The 21,360-nt window shown below is 34.0% G+C and overlaps 2 protein-coding genes and 2 non-coding genes across 4 annotated transcripts; 2 read left to right on the top strand and 2 right to left on the bottom strand.

The window, feature by feature from the left end:
* The first annotated feature begins 364 nt into the window (after positions 1 to 364).
* On the top strand, positions 365 to 435 carry TRNAG-GCC. The gene has a single exon. It is a non-coding gene; the product is annotated as a tRNA-Gly (tRNA).
* A 5,075-nt stretch (positions 436 to 5,510) lies between these two features.
* TRNAG-GCC lies at positions 5,511 to 5,581 on the top strand. Its single transcript has one exon. It is a non-coding gene; the product is annotated as a tRNA-Gly (tRNA).
* Positions 5,582 to 6,319: 738 nt separating this feature from the next.
* LOC106774335 (probable methyltransferase PMT13) lies at positions 6,320 to 11,091 on the bottom strand. The gene is made up of 7 exons (XM_014661291.2): positions 10,404 to 11,091; positions 9,214 to 9,417; positions 8,916 to 9,126; positions 8,566 to 8,827; positions 7,977 to 8,351; positions 7,264 to 7,359; positions 6,320 to 6,831 (listed from the first exon to the last, which is right to left on the bottom strand). The coding sequence occupies exons 1-7, from the start codon at positions 10,830 to 10,832 to the stop codon at positions 6,624 to 6,626; spliced, it is 1,785 nt and encodes a 594-aa protein (XP_014516777.1). The 5' UTR covers positions 10,833 to 11,091; the 3' UTR covers positions 6,320 to 6,623.
* Positions 11,092 to 12,832: 1,741 nt separating this feature from the next.
* LOC106774345 (COP9 signalosome complex subunit 1) lies at positions 12,833 to 17,017 on the bottom strand. Its single transcript, XM_014661305.2, has 6 exons — positions 16,619 to 17,017; positions 15,084 to 15,404; positions 14,773 to 14,889; positions 14,587 to 14,672; positions 13,567 to 13,801; positions 12,833 to 13,311 (listed from the first exon to the last, which is right to left on the bottom strand). The coding sequence occupies exons 1-6, from the start codon at positions 17,015 to 17,017 to the stop codon at positions 13,135 to 13,137; spliced, it is 1,335 nt and encodes a 444-aa protein (XP_014516791.1). The 3' UTR covers positions 12,833 to 13,134.
* Positions 17,018 to 21,360: the final 4,343 nt, after the last annotated feature.

Here is a 21,360-nt window from a genome sequence, read left to right as displayed (position 1 = left end):
GGATGTCACAAAATATGAGTAAAATAATAAATTTAATTAGAATAAAAAAACTATACAGAGCAAAGTAATTTAAACCAGGTTTAATTCATTGAATGAATATAATGGAAATTGATGAGATACGAATATTATAAAATGTTTATTTAAATGAGAGCTGAAAACCAAGAAGCACCAGTGATTTGTATTTTGGTTTAAATCAACTTTTTCATCATATAAAATTCTGAAACATGTTTTATAAAAAAAAAAAAATGTAAAGTAGTAAATATTTGATCATGAAAATACATATACTGGATTGTTTATAATTTCTACATTTTCTTTTATTTGTAAACAAACTAGATCACATTACGTTTGTATGAAATAACAAGAAGCACCAGTGGTCTAGTGGTAGAATAGTACCCTGCCACGGTACAGACCCGGGTTCGATTCCCGGCTGGTGCATTTCTCTGAGAGCTGTGATGAAAGATGCATATGATCGATGGGTCGATCACTGATTCATCTCAAAACCATAGATGAAAAATATGCAAACCTGAGCTCTCTCTTTTTTCCTTTTTTTTTTTTTGTTTACTTGCTGTTGCTTCAGAATCTGCAGCTAAATTGTACTAAATTAGTATAGAGTTTGGTGGATCATTGATTTTCAAGTAAATAATTCACAGCTGCTGTTACTTATCTGTCAAATTAAACAGTTGGAACAAATTTGTAGGACTATAATTCATACAATTTAAGAACATCAACATTCTTAGAAGCTTATAGACAACACTTATAGAGTTTACTTCATGACACAGATTAAGGATGTTCAATACATTAACATTAGAAGCTCAGAGAGAATATATACATACAGGAGTAGTTCATGGATATTCTATATTAATGCAATATAATATGACAGTACTCCAATAAAAAATCTTAATACTGTGTTTTTTTTGGATTCTTGTTATGTTACTTGACTTTCACATTTCTATTTAATATTAGACTTTCAATTTATATTTTATAACATGTCATGTTCTTAAAAAGAATCAAAATCATTTAAGTAATATTCTTCATTACCATGATTTGTCTACATTAATGTCTCCTCTTCTTCTTTCATCTCTGGTAGATTTTACCAATAATCTTATTCACAATAAGTTATCTAAAAAACATGTTTCGAAACTCTCTTTTTGTTTTTCCTTTTGTGGATGCAAAACAATTCTAAACAATATCTCAGATAAGAATCTATAATTATGGAATGTTATTGGTTTTGAATTAACCCTTTGGTTTTGAAATTCATTTAAGATGAATATTTAAAAACTGTATTAGAAAGTATAAATTCTTTTATATTAAAAGTAGTGGTTTATAGGATTTCATGATAGCACAGGGAACTATAAGCAAAAGAAAAAGGACAGCCAGAAGTGATGGCAGAAAAAGATAATATTGTATATGTGAAGAAGAGGAAAAAACAAGAATATATAAAGAACAATACGTAACAAAAAGAACTAGAAGATGTTATGTAGCAAAATTGAGAGCAATTAGACAGAAAGCTTATAAGCCCCCTCGAGCTCAGATATTCTGAAATCTCAGCTTGAAATGCAGAGTGTGGAAAGAAGGTGAAGGTACAGGTTTAATTAATATATCAGCAATATGTAAGGTGACTCACAACATCCTTTTCACAAACGAGATGACAATCAATTTCAATGTGCTTTGTCTACTAATGAAAAACCTGATCAAAGAAATTTGTATTGTTGTTTGATTGTCACAATAAACAAGTGCAAGAGAGATGTAGGGAAATCGAAAGTCGTGAAATAAGAAAGTGAACCACTGGAGTTCACATACGTTGTTGGTGAGAGATCAATATTCTGCCTCAGAAGAACTACTAAAAACAATTTGTTGTTTCTTGAACGCCATGAAATAAGAGAGTTACCCAGGTGGATAGTGAACTCAGTGACAGAACGCCATGTATCGAGGCAAGCGACTCAATCAGAATCGCAAAAGGCTTTAAGTTGAAGAGCAGAGAGTTGTGATGAAGAAAAATGCCAGAACCACGAGTACCTTTGAGATATCGTAAAACACGAGTTGCAGCTTGCTAATGGGTAGAATTAGGTGCAGAAGGAAACCAACTGAGATCGTTGACGACAAAGGTTATATCAGGACAAGTTGTCGTAAGGTAGATGAGTTTGCCAATAAGGTGACGATAAGAAGCTGAGGCAGCATCATTCAAAGGATGAGTAGTAGGTATAAATGATTGCTTAGGGACCATAGGAGTAGGTACGGGAGAACTGTCAAGTAGGCAGTTTCAACAAGCAAATCCAGAACATACTTTCGTTGGCTAAGGTGAATGCCTTTGGAGTTGCATGCGACCTCAAGACCGAGGAAATAAGTAAGATCACCCAGATTTTTTATGCGAAAGGTAGAACGAAGGAGGTTGGTGATGTGTTGGATTTCCTCATCATTGTTTCCAGTTATGATAATATCATCAACATATATGAGGAGCGTCGTGGTTTTATCGATATTATGTTGCAGAAAAAGAGAATGATTAGAAGGACAACATATGTAATTATGTGAAAGTAAAAAATGATGTAGCTTAGCATATCATTGTCAGTCAGCTTGCTTTAGGCCATATAAGGATTGTTGTAGTTTGCAGACTTGATTTGTGGAGGATGTTTTGAGGCTAGACAGAATCTTCATATAGACATCTTCATGAAGATCACCATGTAAAAAATCATTATTGACATCCAACTGCTTAAGAGACCAACATTGAGAGGCAGCAATGGCAAGAAGGAGACTGACAGTTGCCAGTTTAGCAACTGGTGCGAAAGTGTCCAGAAAATCTAATCCTTCAAGCTGGTTATAACCTTTGCCGACAAGGCAAGTTTTATAACAATTGAAAGAGCCATTAGAGTTGTACTTTATATTGAATATCCATCGAAAACTAATAACCATTTTGTTAGGTGGCAAAGTGGTTAACACCCAAGTGTTGTTAGCTTCTAGGGCCTCAAGCTCGGCATGCATGGAAATAACCCATTGAGGTTGTTTAAAAGCTTCAGAATAGGATTGTGGTTTAACATTAGAGGAAATAAAGAAAATCATATGCTTGAAATGAGTAGAAAGGCGTTCATAACTTAGATATTTTGAAATGGGGTAGCGAACAATGTTTTTTGTTTTGAAATCATTTAAATATGCAGGGGTTTTACGTGATCGTGATAATCTTCTTAAATTGGGAGATGTATCATTAGTGAGAACATTAGTCTGAGTAAGGTCAATAGATACATTAGGATTATCATTATTAGTAGAGAGAATGTGAGTGGTAAAAGAATTATCAATGTGAGTGAAATGTGTGAAAAGATCATCACAGTTATTAAAATAATGATTTAGCAGAGGTAATGACAAAGAGTTATCAGTTTTATGAAGATTATGATAAGGAAAGATATGCTCATGAAAAACAACATTATGAGATAAATCAATTGGATGAATTTTTTTTTTGAGATTTAGAAAGAGATAACTTTTTGTGTGATGCTTAAAGCCTAAGAAGATACCAGGGACAGCACGACCATCAAACTTTCAGTGTGCAATAATGGTGTTGGCATAACAAAGACAACCAAACATGCGTAGCATAGATAGATCATAAGGTGAACAATAAAGGCTTTCATAAGGGGTTTTATTTTGTAGGATAGGTGTGGGCATGCGGTTGATGAGAAAAACAGCATGTTGAGCTACATAACACCAAAAAAAACAATGGGAAGATGTGAGTGAAAAAGCAAAACATGAGTTATATTTAATATGTGTTGGTGTTTACGTTCAACAACATCGTTCTGCTCATGTGTTTCAACACAAGTAGTTTGATGGTTAATGTCCTTTCTTAAGAAGAGATCACGCATAATGAATTCAACACCATTGTCAATTCTTACTTTTTTGACCTTTTTATTAAATTTATTGCAAAGAAAGTTCAGAATACGAGTCTTGACAGAGGATTTATCAGTCATAGGTATGAGCCATGTAAGATGAGAGAAATTATCAATGATAGTTATGAAATATTTGAAACCATTAATAGAGGGAGTACTCGGACCCCAAATATCAATATGTATTAAATCAAGAGAACATTTTCCATGAGATGTGCTAACACTGTAAGAAAGCTTCTTTCGTTTTGCACAATGGCAAGCATCACAAGGATACTAAATATCATTTTTAATATAAGTATGTTTGGTTTGTAACCTATCATTTGGAAAGATGGCCAAGACAAGCATGCCACAAATTGTGAGTCTGAATATTACAAACAAAACTACTATAATTATTAGCAGATTTACAATCAGAAGAATAAAAATTTATATAATCTAATGTGTTGTTTAATCAAACCAATCTTCTCTTCAGTGATTGTCCTATATAATGCAACCAAAGGTTGAAAAAGTTAGTTTGCATTGAAGATTATTGATAAGTTGTGAAACAAAAATAAGATTGAAAGAAAATTCAGGAACATATAAGACACTAGAAAGATAGAATTTTTGATTGAAGTTGATAGTGTCATTATAATGAGCATATATAATTTGGCCATTGGGTAAAGTTATAGGAATATGATTAATCTTTTGATAAAAAGAAAAGGTTTTCAAAGAAATACATATGTGATCAGTTGCACCAGAATCAAGAAGCCAAATATTACCAGAATTCACTTGAATAGAAGAAACAATATTACTTGATGGAGATAGTTCCAACTTGATTAATTTGCACATTGGAACGTTTGATCTGTGATTGTTTAAACAGCTTGGCTAGAATTTGATATTGTTGTGTCATAATCTGTATGGTCTCTATAGGAGATTGATCTTGATCCAATTTTGTATTATTTTGTGTAGCAGTATTGTGGACCTGGCCAGGCTTGTTGTTATAAAACTTATTGTCCGGAGGAAAACCATGTTTCTTGAAACAAACATTAATAGTATGCCTAGTTTTATTGCAGTAAATACAAATCTTACGGTTATTATTATTAGTGGATTTGACAAGCCGGTTTTCTTGATTAGCAAAAGCCGTGGTTTTCTTGATTAGCAAAAGCCGTGTTTTCTAAAACAAGTATTTTCACTATGACCAACCCAATTACAATGTGTGCAAGTGATAGAAACATGAGTAGTGGGGTTGAGAAGAGGAGTTGGAAATAAAAGTACCATGTATTTGAATAGTAGTGTGCTTGGTCATAAGTTGTCTTTCTTGTTGAATAATAAAATAAAAGATTTTGAATATAAGAAAAATAGATCAAACAGAAAAATATAAGATTTAATATTAGTAAAATGGTCATTCAAACCTCAAAAGAGTTCATAACTCAATCTTTTCGTTTACTTTGTAAAAGAAGAAAAGAAAATAATAATATTTTTTAAGGTGTTTATTTATTATGGAGTGTCAAATGCCTCCATCGTTACTGAAAATGTGAGTGAAATAAATTAATTTAATTCGAATAATAAAACTATATAGAGCAAAGTAATTTAAACCAGGTTTAATTCAATGAAAAGGATGAGATAAAATATTATAAAATATTTATTTAAATGAGGGTTCTAAAGCTAAAAGCACCAGTGGTCTAGTGGTAGAATAGTACCCTGCCACGGTACAGACCCGGGTTCGATTCCCGGCTGGTGCATTTCCTTGAGAGCTGTGATGAAAGATTTATATGATCGATGGGTCGATCACTGATTCATCTCAAAAACATAGATGAAAAATATGCAAACCTGAGCTCTCTCTTTTTTCCTTTTTTTATTGTTTACTTGCTGTTGCTTCAGAATCTGCATTTGAAAGTGATAAAATGTCTAAACATAAAGCTTAAATATAAATGTACAAAAGTGTAAACTTAAATTAAAACAAGTGAAACTAAATTAAAAGTAACAGACATGCAGTTATAATTGACGAACAAAAGATAAAATTAGAATGGTGAGAAGACATATATAGCAAGTTCACTTTCAATGAAAAAGAATATAAGATTGAATTAGAATGGTGAAAAGACATACGTTCACAATTGAACTTACAATGATGAGAAAAATAAGATAAAACTATAGTTATGATTTATTTTGTTTTTGTCTATTTCCCAAATGATGAAATAAAAGATTTGATTCATGACATTACAAATATTCAAATAATTATATGATGACATTTTTAATCAATTTCAGTCCAATTTATTCCACTCTCTTATGTTCTGATCCATTTTCTATCATCAAACATTGACTACAATTTTCATAAGAAAAAACATTGACTATAGCTTGTAATTGGAAGAGCACAGCCTCTACTGAGAATCTTCAAAAAATGCAGTAGTAATTGGAAATTAAATGAGGTAAGAAGTCTTCATAGACATGGGAATGGGGGGTAAGTTAGATAGCCAATTAGATCAGTGATGGATATTTTCAATAAATAAACAATGATAAATAGAAGTACTGAATTACAAGTTATCCTTATGGCTATAGAGAAAATATAACACTAGCTTGTGCTTTCAATATAAAACTGCACAAAATCCTCACATCTTTTTCATTTTCTCAGATCCTAACCTTACTCTCTCTTTGTATAAACACTGAACAGGAAAGGAAACTGCATCCCTTTGATGCACAGAGAAGGTAGCCTTAAAATCCTCATCCACCAAAACGGTGAGAAGGAAATTTTACCTAAACTACGCAGCTATGTTAGTGGGATGAGCATTAGAGCCTCCACAGGGTCTTGGTTGCAACTAGAATGTTCTCCCTGCCGTGTGATTCAGGTTCTTTATTATATATAGAGGGCTTCCACTTCATTGCATGTGCAACACGAGCTACTCTTTCAATTACTTCAGGGGTATCCCTCACCACCACAGTTCCTTCTGGGCGTAAAATTCTATCCAATTCCACCATCAAATCAACAAGGTTACATCTGCAATGAAATCATGAAACAATCAATGTGAGTTCATAACTTATGTGAACAGTTGTGTCTGCAAGGATGATACAGTATGACAAATACTCTCACTTTTTTGTTTGTTAGTATCTGAAACTTAGAACTACATTTGACAGTAATTTTTTGTTTATTAAGTAGTAAAACCATGACTGTAAGCACATGCATACTTGACTTTGGTACAAAACTAAGATGAAACTAATGAGCTGCACGTGAATTAAGGTAGGAAGTTTTTGCTAACGCTTTATCCAATTATTCATGTTAACAGATATTTGAAAGCATCAATTGAAATTTAAAATTCATAAACGAAAATTCAATCACATCATCATGACCCCAAAAAGTCCCATGACCAGTATGGAAAATGTAGAAGAAGCCAGGTCTGTGAATTCAATTTGCACTTTAGAATGAAAATACCTGTTTTTGGCAGAGACAGGATCCTTTATAAGTGATTCGATGTTTGTTGCATGGATCAGATCATAGGTGCGAGGATACGTTGAGAAAGGTTCACACCTGGGAACATTAATCAAACAACTCAAATTTCAAATAAGAGTCTAAAATAAGAGGTGAGTTACTTCAGTTTTCATTTTTATAACAAAAACTAGAAGATTATCACTATTTTTTTTTAAAGAGAACTCCCTAAAATGCAAAGAATTATAAGACCAGTTAAATAATTATTCACTGTCTCGTGCTGTTCAATATTTAGCTTAAATGAGCATAATTAAAGAGCAATCTAGATCCAAGATGCTAAAACTGAACGAGAACTGGATCATGTATGTAAATTCTGATACATGCAGAGACGCATAGAAAAACACGAGATAAAATATAGAAGTAGTAAGTGCCAGAAAAAAAAAATCAAAAAAACCGCTAAACAAGTCAAACTTTAGAACAGGAATCAACTTGTAAGCAAAATAATTTCAGCGAAACAGAAGTCGAATTAAATAGTCTACGGTATGAAAAATCTGTATCACCAAGTACAATGATATTTCCCACACTAAAGTAAAATTGAAGTCAAAAACACTTGTGAAGTATATAAGGTAAGGTATTTACCATTGATTAACAAAAGTTAAATGATAAAACAAAAAGGCCTTTCAAGAGAAACGACATGAAATATGCAGCAAAAAACTCACCAATCATGATAGACTCCAATAAGGCCCCTATCAAAGATTGCATCAAGAGTTGGTGGCTTGTGAGATGGAACAACATTCATTACCCACACAGGATCAGAATTCAGTGCTGCCGCAAATCCCCCAAAAAATGCATTCATGTCCATAACATTGCGTATGGCTGGAGTCCCCAACTTTATTTTTAGAGAATTCTTATAGAATGAAACTCTTCTTACCCATCGCTTAGTGTCAGCCTCATATACATCAGCACCATTTTTTAGGATTGTGGACCTCACTGGAGGAGCATTGAGCCTTTCTGGCCATTTGGAAATAGTACCAACAGTATATTCACCTTTGACAGAAGACATCCTAGTGACGCATTTCTTCAATTTGAAGTACCTGCAAAATAAATCATCTTAATTGCGGAATCTCATTTAAACACTATGAGAAGTCAGTAAACAAATAACAACAGCATTCTGCCAAGTCATGTCCGGATGAAACAGATGCGTAGCAAGCACAAATAATGGATGTTCAACACATTATCAATGTCAACCAATGTGAAGCAAAGATAGTTAGAGGAAAAATTAACTATGAATAACCTACTGGAAATTACCATGCCAAATTTGGGTCATCTGAATCATCACACATGCCAAGACCAAATTCATTTTGGTTGGGGAGACACGTGTCCCTTGCTGGCTTTTTCCAGATCACAGTGTTACCATCTACAGCAATCAGTTCATAACACAAAGCTCTTGCCACAGCCTGAAGATCTGACCATTCTTTATCTTGCTTAGGCCACTGAACGGGGGGACCAGAAATGACTAAATATCCACCAGGGCGCAGTAATCTGTCCACTTCAATGAAATAACTTGCATCTGCAAGGCAAGGTTTCTGCATTAGGGTAGTGATGCCAATTTAGAACATTGCAAGATATGCAAAGGTCAGCTTCGATAATGAACTTACTGTAGGCTGTAAAAGGGATTAAACACCGAGAGCAATGGACCAAGTCAAAGCCAAATGCAGGAAATGGTAGTCTGCGAGTACCGAGCATGGCAACAAAAGCTGGTACTCCTCTTTCAAGTGCGAATTGTATCTGTGATTTGTGTGAGTCTCTTGGAGCAAAAGACATGGTTAATATGTTTTGAGCTAGTAAATATCCTCCAAAACTGGCAACCTGTAAAACATGAGAAACATTTTCATGCTAAATAACAACAGATTCTAGTAATAAAAGGTCTCAAGGAAACAGCAAAATAGATCCTACCCCACATCCCATATCAAGAGCAGTCCTCAGAACACCACCATTCATTGGAATGTATTGACCAAGTTTTTCAATATACTGCTCTGCTCCATCTGGAAACATCGTGCCACCTCCAGGGAATATAAAGTATGGACCTTCAATCTTCATCCATCCCTGGTGACCTTTCCTGTCAGCAATCTTGTTGTATGGCATGTTGCTATGCCATATCTACAGAAATCGCATGAGTACTTTCAGAAAGGTGGATCACTGATGACAAATATAAAAAACATTTTTCTGAAACTCACAATTGCCTATGACCAGCATGCAGACATTTTTTTTATCGTAGGTTGCTCCAAAACTTGGCTTCCAAATAATTTTACCAGCATTAAAATTATTAATTATTTTTAAAAGGTCTATGCTCAAACACCAAAATTTTACTAAGTTAAACCCAAACCAGTCACATGCCTGAAAACACTAAAAAAAGTCTCCAATCTTCCAAACGTGAAAATTATTCAGTTGTCAAACACTGACATAATAGCTCCCTTAGTAGAACTAGTGCAAGGCACCGTAAGAGAAAAAAGTATCCTTCTATTGACTGCCCTAAAGTAAAAAGGAACTTTCTATTAGAAATTTCCTGCCGTTTTATTCCACATTCTACTCAAAATATAGAGCTTTAATTGCAATGTACTTATTATAATGAACAGATTTTTACTTTTATGCTACCATTCTCATAAGATTGTTAACTTTTTGTATTATCCGTTCTATAAGTTTTTTTATGCTCACGATAGCTCTCAGTCAGGAGTTAAAGACTAAAGCTATGTTTGGATAAAAGTTAGAAACACGCTTTTTGAAATCAATGCACATTCCCCAATTACCAGATACAAAATGAAGAAGAAAAGATTATAGCTTCAAGACTGAAAATACTTTAGAACTCTAATGATTGACATCCAAATACACTAACATGTTATGTTAGAGAAATTCATTTAAGAAATTTCTATAAACAAACATCTTTTTTTTTTATACACACAATCTTAGGGATAAATACTCCACATATTTACATAACCTTCAATGATAACTCACCTCCATAGTAATTATTATAAAAATAATCAATCTTCCTAATATGGTGGAATATGTAAAATTATTTTGAACTTTATATAACCTATTTTCTCAAGCTCTTAACAAATTAGTCTCAAGATTAAGAACACTGCACATACCTTGTGCAAGCTCTCCGGCCACTGCACCGACACCTTGTACCCACGGGGCGGCGGGACGAGGCAGAGCGGCGTGTTCTCCAGCGGCGGGCAGTGCCTCTCTCGGTAGTAATTCATCTCCCTGCTCAGCTGGCTGTTCAGCCTCGGATCTTCGCACGGCATGTGGTCGGCGGTGTCGGCGGGGCAGGCCTCGATTACGTGCGGCTGCCCGGCCTCAATGGCCGCCGAAACGCGGAGGCGCCGATGCGGATCGGAAGCGGAGAGGTTCAGCGTCTGGCGGCCTGAGGCGGCGAGCGAATCCCCCAGGGAAGTGAAGACGAGGACGAAGAAGAGGAAGACGAGGCCGAAGAACGCCGCGGTGACGACGTCCAGCACACGCCACTGGCGAGGGCCACCCACGCGTTTTGAGGCAGGGAGGTTCACGTGACCCATCGGAAACCGTATTGGATGGGATCAAAACGGCATTGGGGTCTGGCGTTTTGGAGCTGGGCGCGTTGGTGAATGCAGGTGGAAATTGATGAAAGTTTGTTTGACGAGAGTGAAGAAGGGTTTACTGGAAGATGAAAGATGGAGAGTGTTTTGCATGTGTTGAGATGTGAGTGAAGCTTAAAGATCACTCTTTCACCACCGGTCGGCAACGTGGGACAGATCTCATTGCAAAACCACATCTTCCATACACTTCCCCACAATATTATCAATTAAGATTATAAATTTTTAAAACACTTTTAAATTCTAGATTTTAAAACTTATTTTAGTTCCTCGTATATAATATTTAAAGATTAATTTATTAAATTTAAGGGATTAGAAACAAAAATTTAATTTGAATAATAAGATAGATGGCCTAAATTTTAAGGATTAAAAAAATAATTAAGCTATAATTCTATTTTTATAACTATAATTTAAATTATTAAAGAAATTTACTTTTACATCATGATTTACTATTATTTTTAAATTTAAATAAATAAGTACAAATGAAGTCGTTTGATATAAGTGACAAATATTTATTGGTAGCTGAGTCTTAGAGTGAAATATTTATTCATTACACACAAACTTTAATTGAGATTTTGTACATCAACAGAGGAACAGATAAATAAAGGAAATAAATATAAAGTAGGTGTGATGAAATGGAGACACCCTTCAAGCGTGCATGCTTCAGAAACTGGAAAATCATGTGCTGCAAGATATGTCACCATTTTCTCAAATAAAAGTTAGATTAATTATACATTTAGCCCTTTGTTTATATTTAAAGTTTTGATATATTTTTAATCTCAAATTTTAAAAGTAAGATAATATATTTTTTAAATTCAATTATACTAAAAATAATTTAATGTGTTAAATATATTCCATGACATATTCTCATTCCAATGTCAAATAAAAAATAAGTTTAACATGTAAAAAATAATTAACATGATGAAATTAAAATATTTATATTTATTTATTAAATTAAAATAATTATATTTACTTATTTTTAAAATTTGAGGACCAAAATATATTAATATTTCAATAAAGAAATTAATTTTATATTAAAGTCTCAAGGCTAAAAACACATTTATCCTATAAAAAAATTTAACATCATCCAACAAGGAAGTTCATAAATCATTTAGAATTTTGTTTTTTGTGTTATGTTTTTTATTTAGCACGTTGATCTTATGTTTTGGAATTAGAAACAAAACTATTTATATATAAAGGGAAGGACAAGAAAACTGTAAGTATTGTAGATATTCCTTACTCGTCCTCGTCCACGTAATTCCAAGTTTCTACTTCATACGCATTACATAGAGGACAAACGAACATTAATGGTACATACAAAATTGTACTCACTAAAACATTTCACCGTCAAAGCTTAGCTGTGTAACTATACCATTTTAGTATATTAGTGAAAATAAACTTTTTAACGAAAGGATTAAGATTTCCATTTTATAAAAGGATATTACTCAAAAAAAATACAAAATTCCTGAGTAAACGGTTAGTTTTGCTTTCTTTTTTATAGTACGATAACTTTGCTTCAGCATTTGATGATATAAATAACAAAACCTTTCAATAAACTCATTTATTAGTAAAAATAATATACCCCAGTACGTAACAATATATATATATAACAAAACATGAAATGAGACACACTTGAACCAAATCAATAAGATTTGGCCATCTATAGTGAGTATAAAGTCCCATGATAACTGATTCCTTATATTTCCATAAAACATTAAAATAAGTAAAACTAAAAATTGGACCAAATAATACTACTCTACCAAGATTAAGAATCATCAAAGAATTAACTAGCCCCTCCAAGATAAACCCAATCAGCCAACACTACCCCTACCCTCCCACAACAGTTTTGATAGGTAAGAAAAGGGATACTTAGTTGGAAACTTCAAACTTTGCTGCCAAAATAGGCTAGTTAAAGGAGTTGAAATGACAGGTCATGAGAATGATTTTGGACCATCAAGACTCAGTCTTACGCAACGGAGTTGCCGAAAAAGAGATGCGGGGTTAAATCCAGAAAATGAATATCTTGTGACAAAATAATCGAAATTATGAAAGAGTATATACAAAAAGAGCATAATATGCCGTTAAATGTTTGCACAAACGTACGTTTTGCAACGTTGATTGAATCCAGCATGAGGTAAGGCAATCTTACCTTCACTCTAGAAACTTGCTCCATCATAGTTGACCATGCCTGTGCCCGGTGATATATATAAAACCACAACTTCATTCCATTATCATCGGTTCATAATCAAAGTTTCCTTAATGCTCTAAGATTGTAATCATGCTTGATAAGATTTGATCGCAGTAACATGGAACGAACATCACGATCAAATTCTCTTCCAGTTTCTAAAACCCTTTGGAAGGTGGCATTCCTTTGATCTGCATGCCGTGCATACAAAATTTTGTTGTGTGAATCAATTCGAGCCTGCAAAAGGTTCCACCAATAATACTGTTTAAATCCTGTTTAGACTGTTTTATTGCAAAGGTACAAAAAATAATTATAACCCCCAACCACTAAGCCGACCCTAGTGTGCTAAAGGTATAAAAAATAGAATCAGTTCCAAAGTTATTTGGCCACAGGCATATTAAAAAAGAAGCATGCAGATATGCTGATTTTTTTCATCATAAACTCAACATAATCGATGTATGGACCAACCGAGGCAAATTAAGTCAACCAGACCTGTATCTGATTATCAGTAATCAATGCTTCTAGCTCTTTCTCAAGTCCAGCAACAGTTGTCTTGAATGCATTAGCCATCATGTTCAAATCAACAGACACAAATGGGTGTGTGTACTGGATAAGGGCTTTGTGACGAATTTGATCATAAAGTGTCTCAACATGGTCATGCAAATGTATATCAAGCAATAGGTTTGCTTTGAGGTTCCCGAGGTATTCCAGACATGAAGCATAGTGGCTGTTAAAAGGAAGCAAAGAGATCGAAATAAATATATTCTCTACAAAACAACAGAAAAGACATTTGTGGACAGGAAAGTAAGCCACTGCAAAGAAACAATTTCAGCAAGATATACACATTTAAATATACATAAATATTTTAACGCAAAACAATTAAGAGTAAAATAAATATTGAAATATGTAATCATGTAATAAGCCCTTTCTCAGATTTCATCAATTCAAAAATATTGAAAATGAGAAATTAACTTGTATGCACGGCACTCCGACAGTAATCACGTTGTTATGTATGATAAGTTTATTGACTTATCTCATGGTTGAGATGATTTCTATGTAGTTGACAGTACAAATTTTATTAAATTGACAACACATGAAAATTGAATTCCTAAAATACAATGTCTTAATTTGCAGAACACAACTCAAAAGGACAACAATATGACTTGAACTATAACCAACCACTTATTAAGCCAAAAGAATAGATTTAATTGTATCAATAATCAATATAACACATAGCTAACCTCGCAACAATCAATTACCGTCTAACTGTCCAACAAATAAATGTTATAATCTCCACGCAAACCTTCCAATCCAAATTTTTAAAAATCCAGTATTTTTTTTCAGACAACTTAGCATGGCGCATGAAGAACTTCATGTACCTACCCTACCAGTGTTTTTTTGTATTTTAATTCGAATTAAGTTAACCTAAAAAATAAAAAGTGATGCCGAGTGACTAGTTCCAACTACGTGAGATAATAGAACAACAATAAGAGAATGAGAAGACCAACTTACCTCGAGTAAAAATCATTTATCAGTTCCCTTACTTCGGGTACTAGCTCTAAGAAATTGCGAAAATTGGAGTTGTCAATAACTTTGCTCTGCCAATCATTGAAAAAATAAATAAATAAAGACGACATCATCAATGTCTCTGAGAAGTCATTGATAAGAAGAAACATCATAATATATTGGAGTACTTGCCTTTAACTCTGCCCTATCAAATGTAGCAAGTGCACAAAGTCCTCCATATGTTGCAACATCTTGAGGTGCGATTACATCATTATAGTGACTTCCCAGTTCAGGTCCTGTTTCTAGAAACTGCATTAATAAATGAAAATGAGGTTCACAGTTATAAGCAATTATGTCAATAGGTTATCACACGTCAAAAATAATAAATTAATAGTTAAATCCTTAAATCCAGGTCAGGGATTTCATAGATCATGCTAGATTGGTCTAAGTGTAGACTGACTCTGACCAAAAATAGAGTTAAAAAAACAGCTAAGGAGCAAGACCTTTCGGGCAGCAAGTTTGTACTTTTTGGCCTCTAGATTAGCCAATCCAGCGGCACATCGTAGCTTTGCAACAATTATTGAGTCATGGACATCCAGTGCCTGTTCTGCCTTGCTAACATAGCTTGTAACATGAGGAAATTGACCCATCTCTATGCTGACAAGAATTGCACTCATACACATGTGAATAATGTGCTTTGATGTGGTGCAATAATCCCGAGTTCGGACATAACTTTTAAAAGCTTCCCCCAATTGACCATGAGCATAATAAAAGTCTCCAAAATCATTGTATCCCATTCTAATGCTTTCTTTAATCAAGTTTGTCTGCAAAAATGAAATTCAAGATGAACAAATTGACAGGATAAGCAAGCAATGGCAGTTTATGAAAAAGTGGCTCTAATCAAAACACCATACAAGGGAATGTCATCACAAGTGAACATAACTAAATCACAAAACCTATCTAATATCCACTTAGCTTCATATTTTTATTCATTTATACCGTTGTTTGGGAGGAGTCTAACTAGATTCTTTACCATGTCAATTATAGGGACAAAAACACATTCACGTGACAAACATAGAGTGAAGCTCCACTGGGAAACTACTTCAGGATCCACAACCATGTCAAACAGAAATGAAATGAAACAACAATTTGTTTCAACATAATATTCATTGAGACACTGGTATTGCTTCAATTTCTATCTTGGAATGTAAAAATGTACCATTTTAGTCACTCAAACAGCAATCCAAAGACAATATAATTTTTAAATCTTGCATGTTGAACACATTTCAACCAAGTCAAATGCAACCACCAAATACAAGATACTTCAGAGTTTGCTATCCAATAGCACACAACAACCGTCCTCCAAGAACAGTGAACAAGACTATTTGCACATAAAAACACACACCTCTTGAATGCTTATTGCTCATAAATAAGCACCAGAGTACAAAACCAGCTTGAAAGCAAAGCAATACATACTAATCACCAGACAAAAAGCTAATCCGTGAATGTGTACAAAACACAATAGTTGGCAGCAGAAGACCACCACAAATGTTATAATCAAACCCAAAATTTCAGCCAACGGCCAAGACAAGTGCTTGAAAGAAACAAAGCAATTCACAAAAAATAGATAAAAAAAGAAAAAAACTATTCAGTCTCCACTACAAGGTTTTAAAAAACCAGTTTAAGACCACGTTTTAGTAATCACAACATCAATGTTTGTTCGCGTAATTGCGCTATATCAACAATAGCCACGAAACTGCAACCACGATTTAAAACCTTAGCTTGCAATTGCAGCGAAGGTCGCATCATTTCCCCGTATAATTTCAAATCATAGCATTCACAAACTATAACTGTCATCAACTACACGAGCGTTTAAAGCATCCTACGATCAAAATCTAAAAACAAGTTTAGTGACACCTAAATTCCAAAAATTAATAACCTAGATTCAGATAAGCTGAAATAAATATGAGATTATATTTTAAAATAAATTACTAAATCAACCAAAGATACGAAGACAAAAGCAAAAATCAAAACGAACCCGATACGCATTGAGTTCATTCTCCAGTTTCTCCTTCTTCTGCTCCGCTCTCCGATCCACAGCCTCACACCACGCTGTGTCCATGCCATAACTCGCTCCCAACCTTCCATCGATCTTCTGCACTACCTCCCTGAACAGCTGCGTGTTTTCTCCCTTCTTAATCTCGTCGTAGGCCATGCGCAGCGCCTCGAGCTGCGTCGCCGCGTTGTTCATCTTGTCGGCGATGAAGATAAGCCGCATGATCTTCGTACGCCCCGAGTACAGCGCCGCGTACGCCTCGACATCGAGCTGGTCGCCGCTCATGATCGCGCGACGGCTCCGCTTCTCTCCATCGTCGCCCCCGCCGTTGGCATAGAATTCGTCGATCATCGGACCCGAGGTCTCGTCGTCGCCGTCCATGTCGTCGGAGCTAGGGTTAGAGCTAGGGTTTTCGGGAACAGGGGATTGTTTAAATGCGGGGGGGTTCACGGGGTAAGGGTGGGTCGCGCAGGAGTGGTTTCTACTTCCTTTGTGTCACTATCTATGTATGCACGGAGATCGCTAAGTAACGCTTTCCGTGCTATATTGTTATACTTCTTAGTACTGTCAACACAGCACGGCGTCGTTTCTTGCGTTTTCGGTGACATTGTACTAGAATAGCCAAGTATTTTATAAATAAAAATGAACTAGTTACTCCTTAATTCCAGCTTATGAAAATTTATGAGCAAATATGATTTTTTAAGTTTTTAAAATTAAACAATTTTATTCCAGCATAATATATAATCTTTTAAAAAATATTAATATACTTTTTAATAATATTAGTGTTGAAGAAGTAAAATAATAATAATAATGAAATTAAATAAATATGTAAAAGAAATGGAAGAGAAATGTGTTAAAACAAAGGATTGAGAAAAATGAATCGAAGAAAGAACATTGTTAAGACATCGGAATAAATTTGAGTAGGATAACAAAACATCAAAAGAGGATAAATCGAAGGTGGAATCCACATTGATATTATTATCAAAGTTATGTGTTAATTGTTGTTAAACATAGAATTAACATGGATATCTAATATTATGTGAGTAGTTGTTGATTGATTATATTGGTAAGTATATCAAATCACATATAACGGTAAAATTAATTATCATTTTTTTCTAGAGATTTAAATTGTTTAGTTAAATTAATGTTTTTGTATTGTATGACAAGTAGGATGTATGATGCAACCGCTCGGAAAGGGACACTGAAAAAGAATGATTTGTCGAACAGGTCATAATCCACTATGTGTCACGAAATTCGAGTGAGTGGTGCACCAATCGAACGGTCATGAAAGATAGGAAACCGAGGGGTCATCCCCCAACAACGACCATCCTTAAAATATCACTTCAAATCAAGATTACTAGTAAGTATTACTTAGTGGGTAATGAGCCATGATTGGGTCGTTATTAGGGTTTTGCTAATCTCGGACCCATTTTGAAACTTATAAATAGAGATAAAATGTAAGAAAGTAGGTGATGCATTTATTGCAAATTTAAGATTTTGTTGTGACCCTCGATCAGACTGATTATTGACTTGAGAATCGGAGTGTCTTTAACAGGTACACCCGGATGGTTCGGAGCGCAAGCAAGGAATGATCTTGACTAAAGATATTCAGAATTACCTAAGCTAACTTGGAGTAATGTATGAAAGTGCGTTTTGTGGAGATACTCGACCCTATACCCGAAACAATTTCATTAATGGTCTAAGTGAAAAGTAAAATTATCAAGTGAATTACTTTTTATTTTCTAGCACTTAATTGTATCAAAATAACAATGTAATTAATTATAAGGTGATACAACAACAAAGACAAAGATTCACTAGGATTGGATTGTTATAATATATTGTTATTGCAAAAGTTAATGCTTTGAACGTTTGGTTTAAAAACGTTAACTATGTTTCAATTTTGGAACGTTGCCACCCAACGTTCATTTTTCTTTCAGCATTCAATTTCTTTAATGCTCCAACGTTAAAAAAGTAGTGGTTTTTAATTTCTTTTATTTCTTTTGTTCTTTCCTGATTCTATAAATAGTGAGCTCCTCTTCCTTTTCCAGACACCCCAAAAATCATTTTTTCTCATTTTTCTTTTCTTTGAGTTTATTCTCTAGCTCTTTTCTCTCTTCCAAATTTATTCTGGGTTTGTTTCTATACTCTTTTAAGAGTACCTTGCTAGTTCTGAGATCCTCAGAAATATTCTGAGAAGTTCCTGTTGTATCCTGGGAGACTTGCGCACACCGCGGATAAGTCCTTAAGGACAGTGACTCTACAGGACAGTGACTCTACACGCCTCAGGAATTTTTTGTTCATGATTCTGTCAGCTTTTTACAACTTTCTTTTCTCTCAACTTTCTTTTGCAATAAGTGGGGGATTGTTGTAATAATATTATATTATTGCAAAAGAACGTTTTAGTAATATTAATATTTTTTATTAATTAACAAACAATCAAATTTTTAAGTGCTGAAACAGTCAAATTTTAAGGGTTGAAACAGTCAACTTATTTATTGCTTTTAATTTCTTTTATTTATTTTATTATTTCCTAGCTCTATAAATAGAGAGCTCTTCCCCATTCCAAAAGAGATCAAGTTGAGTCTTTCTCATTCTTCTTTCTTCTTAGTTTCATTCTCTTTTCTATCCTGGGTATAAACTCTATTAGAATTTCTTGCTAGTTTTGTAATCCTCGAATACTTTCGAGAAGTTCCTGTTGTATCCTGGGGAACTTGTGCAATACACCACGGATAAGTCCTTAAGGATAGTGATTTACACGCTTTAGGAAATTACGGTATGAGATTTTATAAGCATTTTTCCTATAATCTTTCATGAACGAAACCTAATCAAATAATCTTCACAATACAATTTCTAACATAACATTCACATCATAGTTTCACTAATCCTAATTCCTTAAAAACCAATGTTAATCCTTAATGTGAAAATACTAATCCTTACTTATTTTAACATCATAATTGCATTAATATAAAGTGTTGAGAAGGACCATAAGCTCAAAGTATATCCCTAGAGCTAAAAACCCATTATTGTTCTATCATGTTTAAGTTCTAAAAGAATTTTCAATTAATAGATACCACCAAATTACACAAATATTCTTATCTTGTAGATAAATTCACATATAGAACATAAGAATAATGGAAGAAACTATGTTGATTCAGAAAATTCTTCATATTGTTTAACCCATATATCTAATCCCAATGAAATTGAAAATTAGCTACTCCAATTCATTTAGAACAATATAAAACTTTAAACCAGTGGATTAGATGGTTGATTTGGACCAAAATTGGTTGCATGGACATCCTTCAAGCTCCCTAGAATGCTCTTTGCCCTTGCAATGTCAAATGCCACTCAAATTTTCTCATTTTCTAACTTACTAAACAAGTTCAGACTTGCATTTATGTTGGGCAAGAACCATTTCTTGTTGGGCGACTCAACATTTATTGTCGTTGAGTGAATCCTTGTTTTAACTGGTCAAGAAGGTCCTGACAACTGTTAACATATTGACAAGTGTACCAAATCGCACAAGTAATATAAATGGTAAGTTCAAGTATCGTTTCCCCAAGAGATTTGCATTGGTTTAGCTAATTACTATCACTTACTAATTTAGGAAATGAATATGAACATCAATTGATTTTAAACAAGTTAAAAACATATAAAATTGCGAATATAAAAATTATAAAACTGATATGGGTAAAGACTCATTAGGGTTGGATTTCATGAACCAAACTTTATGCAATCATCTACACAATATATTTCCAACATAATCAAGCATTCACATCATAGACATACAAGTCCCTGATCCCTTAGATGACAAGTTTTAAATCATTATGTGAAAATACTAATCCCTTATATATTCAAACACAATATTTTCATAAAGAACATTGTTTAGAATGGCCAAGTGTTTCGATCTATGTCTAGAATCAAACATGTTTGGTTGTTTTACCTACGCATCGGTTTCAAATCATTTCCTAATGATTAGAAACCACACAGATAACATGGATTTCCATCATGCACGTGAATAATAAGGATAGAACACAATATTAATGAAGGATATTGTATTGCATAGAAAGAGTTACAGAGAGTTTTGATGCATTACATCCAACTCCAATGAAATTGAGTTTAGCATCTAGAACACAAGATGGAGTTGGAATGATGAAATGAATTATGGAAGATGGGGTCCTTGCACCCTAGAAGTGTTTGAACCCGAACCTAAAGTCTATGTTGTGTCCCTTCATCAAAAACTATGAATTTGTTTCACTCTCTACACTTTTATTGACTATTCAAAAAAGTGCATACTTGTTGGGCAAGCATCTTAACTCGTTGGGCGAGTGTCAAAAAGTGTTGGCTCCCCGAGCGAGCTAGAGTGGTCTTCTTTAGTTGGGCGAGTGATACTCTCTAACTGGATGAGTAATACTCTTTAGCTAGGCGAGAACTTCTTGTGGCTAGGTAAGAAATGTTGGCAACAACTTCCTTATTCTTCTTCAATGTTCCATTTTCCTACAAAATAAACACATATAAACAATTATACTTATTTAAGAACAAATAAATACAACTTTTACATCTTCTCATGAGATTCAACACAAAAACACATGATAAAAAAGGTTGTAATAAGTGCGAATAATAGGTAATTATTACAATTATTACCGAATGGTAGAGGAATATAAGAAGCTCAAGGAGAATATGGATGATATGGCTGATGAGCACTAGAAGGTGCTCACTGAGAGGGT

This window comes from Vigna radiata, chromosome 9 (genome assembly GCF_000741045.1).
Source record: "Vigna radiata var. radiata cultivar VC1973A chromosome 9, Vradiata_ver6, whole genome shotgun sequence".
NCBI classification, from domain to species: Eukaryota; Viridiplantae; Streptophyta; class Magnoliopsida; order Fabales; family Fabaceae; genus Vigna; species Vigna radiata.
The sequence above is the reverse complement of the archived record's forward strand: the minus strand, read 5'-3'. Positions and strand labels throughout refer to the sequence as shown.

Coding starts and splice junctions, on each gene's coding strand:
- LOC106774335 (XM_014661291.2), bottom strand. CDS start 10,832: ATGGGTCACGTGAACCTCCCTGCCTCAAAACGCGTGGGTGGCCCTCGC. Junction 7,360..7,976: donor ATTGGAGTCTATCATGATTG/GTGAGTTTTTTG, acceptor TAATGTTCCCAG/GTGTGAACCTTTCTCAACGT. Junction 6,832..7,263: donor CCTGTCTCTGCCAAAAACAG/GTATTTTCATTC, acceptor ATTTCATTGCAG/ATGTAACCTTGTTGATTTGA.
- LOC106774345 (XM_014661305.2), bottom strand. CDS start 17,017: ATGGACGGCGACGACGAGACCTCGGGTCCGATGATCGACGAATTCTAT. Junction 14,890..15,083: donor ACAAACTTGCTGCCCGAAAG/GTCTTGCTCCTT, acceptor TTATTAATGCAG/TTTCTAGAAACAGGACCTGA. Junction 14,673..14,772: donor TTGATAGGGCAGAGTTAAAG/GCAAGTACTCCA, acceptor AATGATTGGCAG/AGCAAAGTTATTGACAACTC.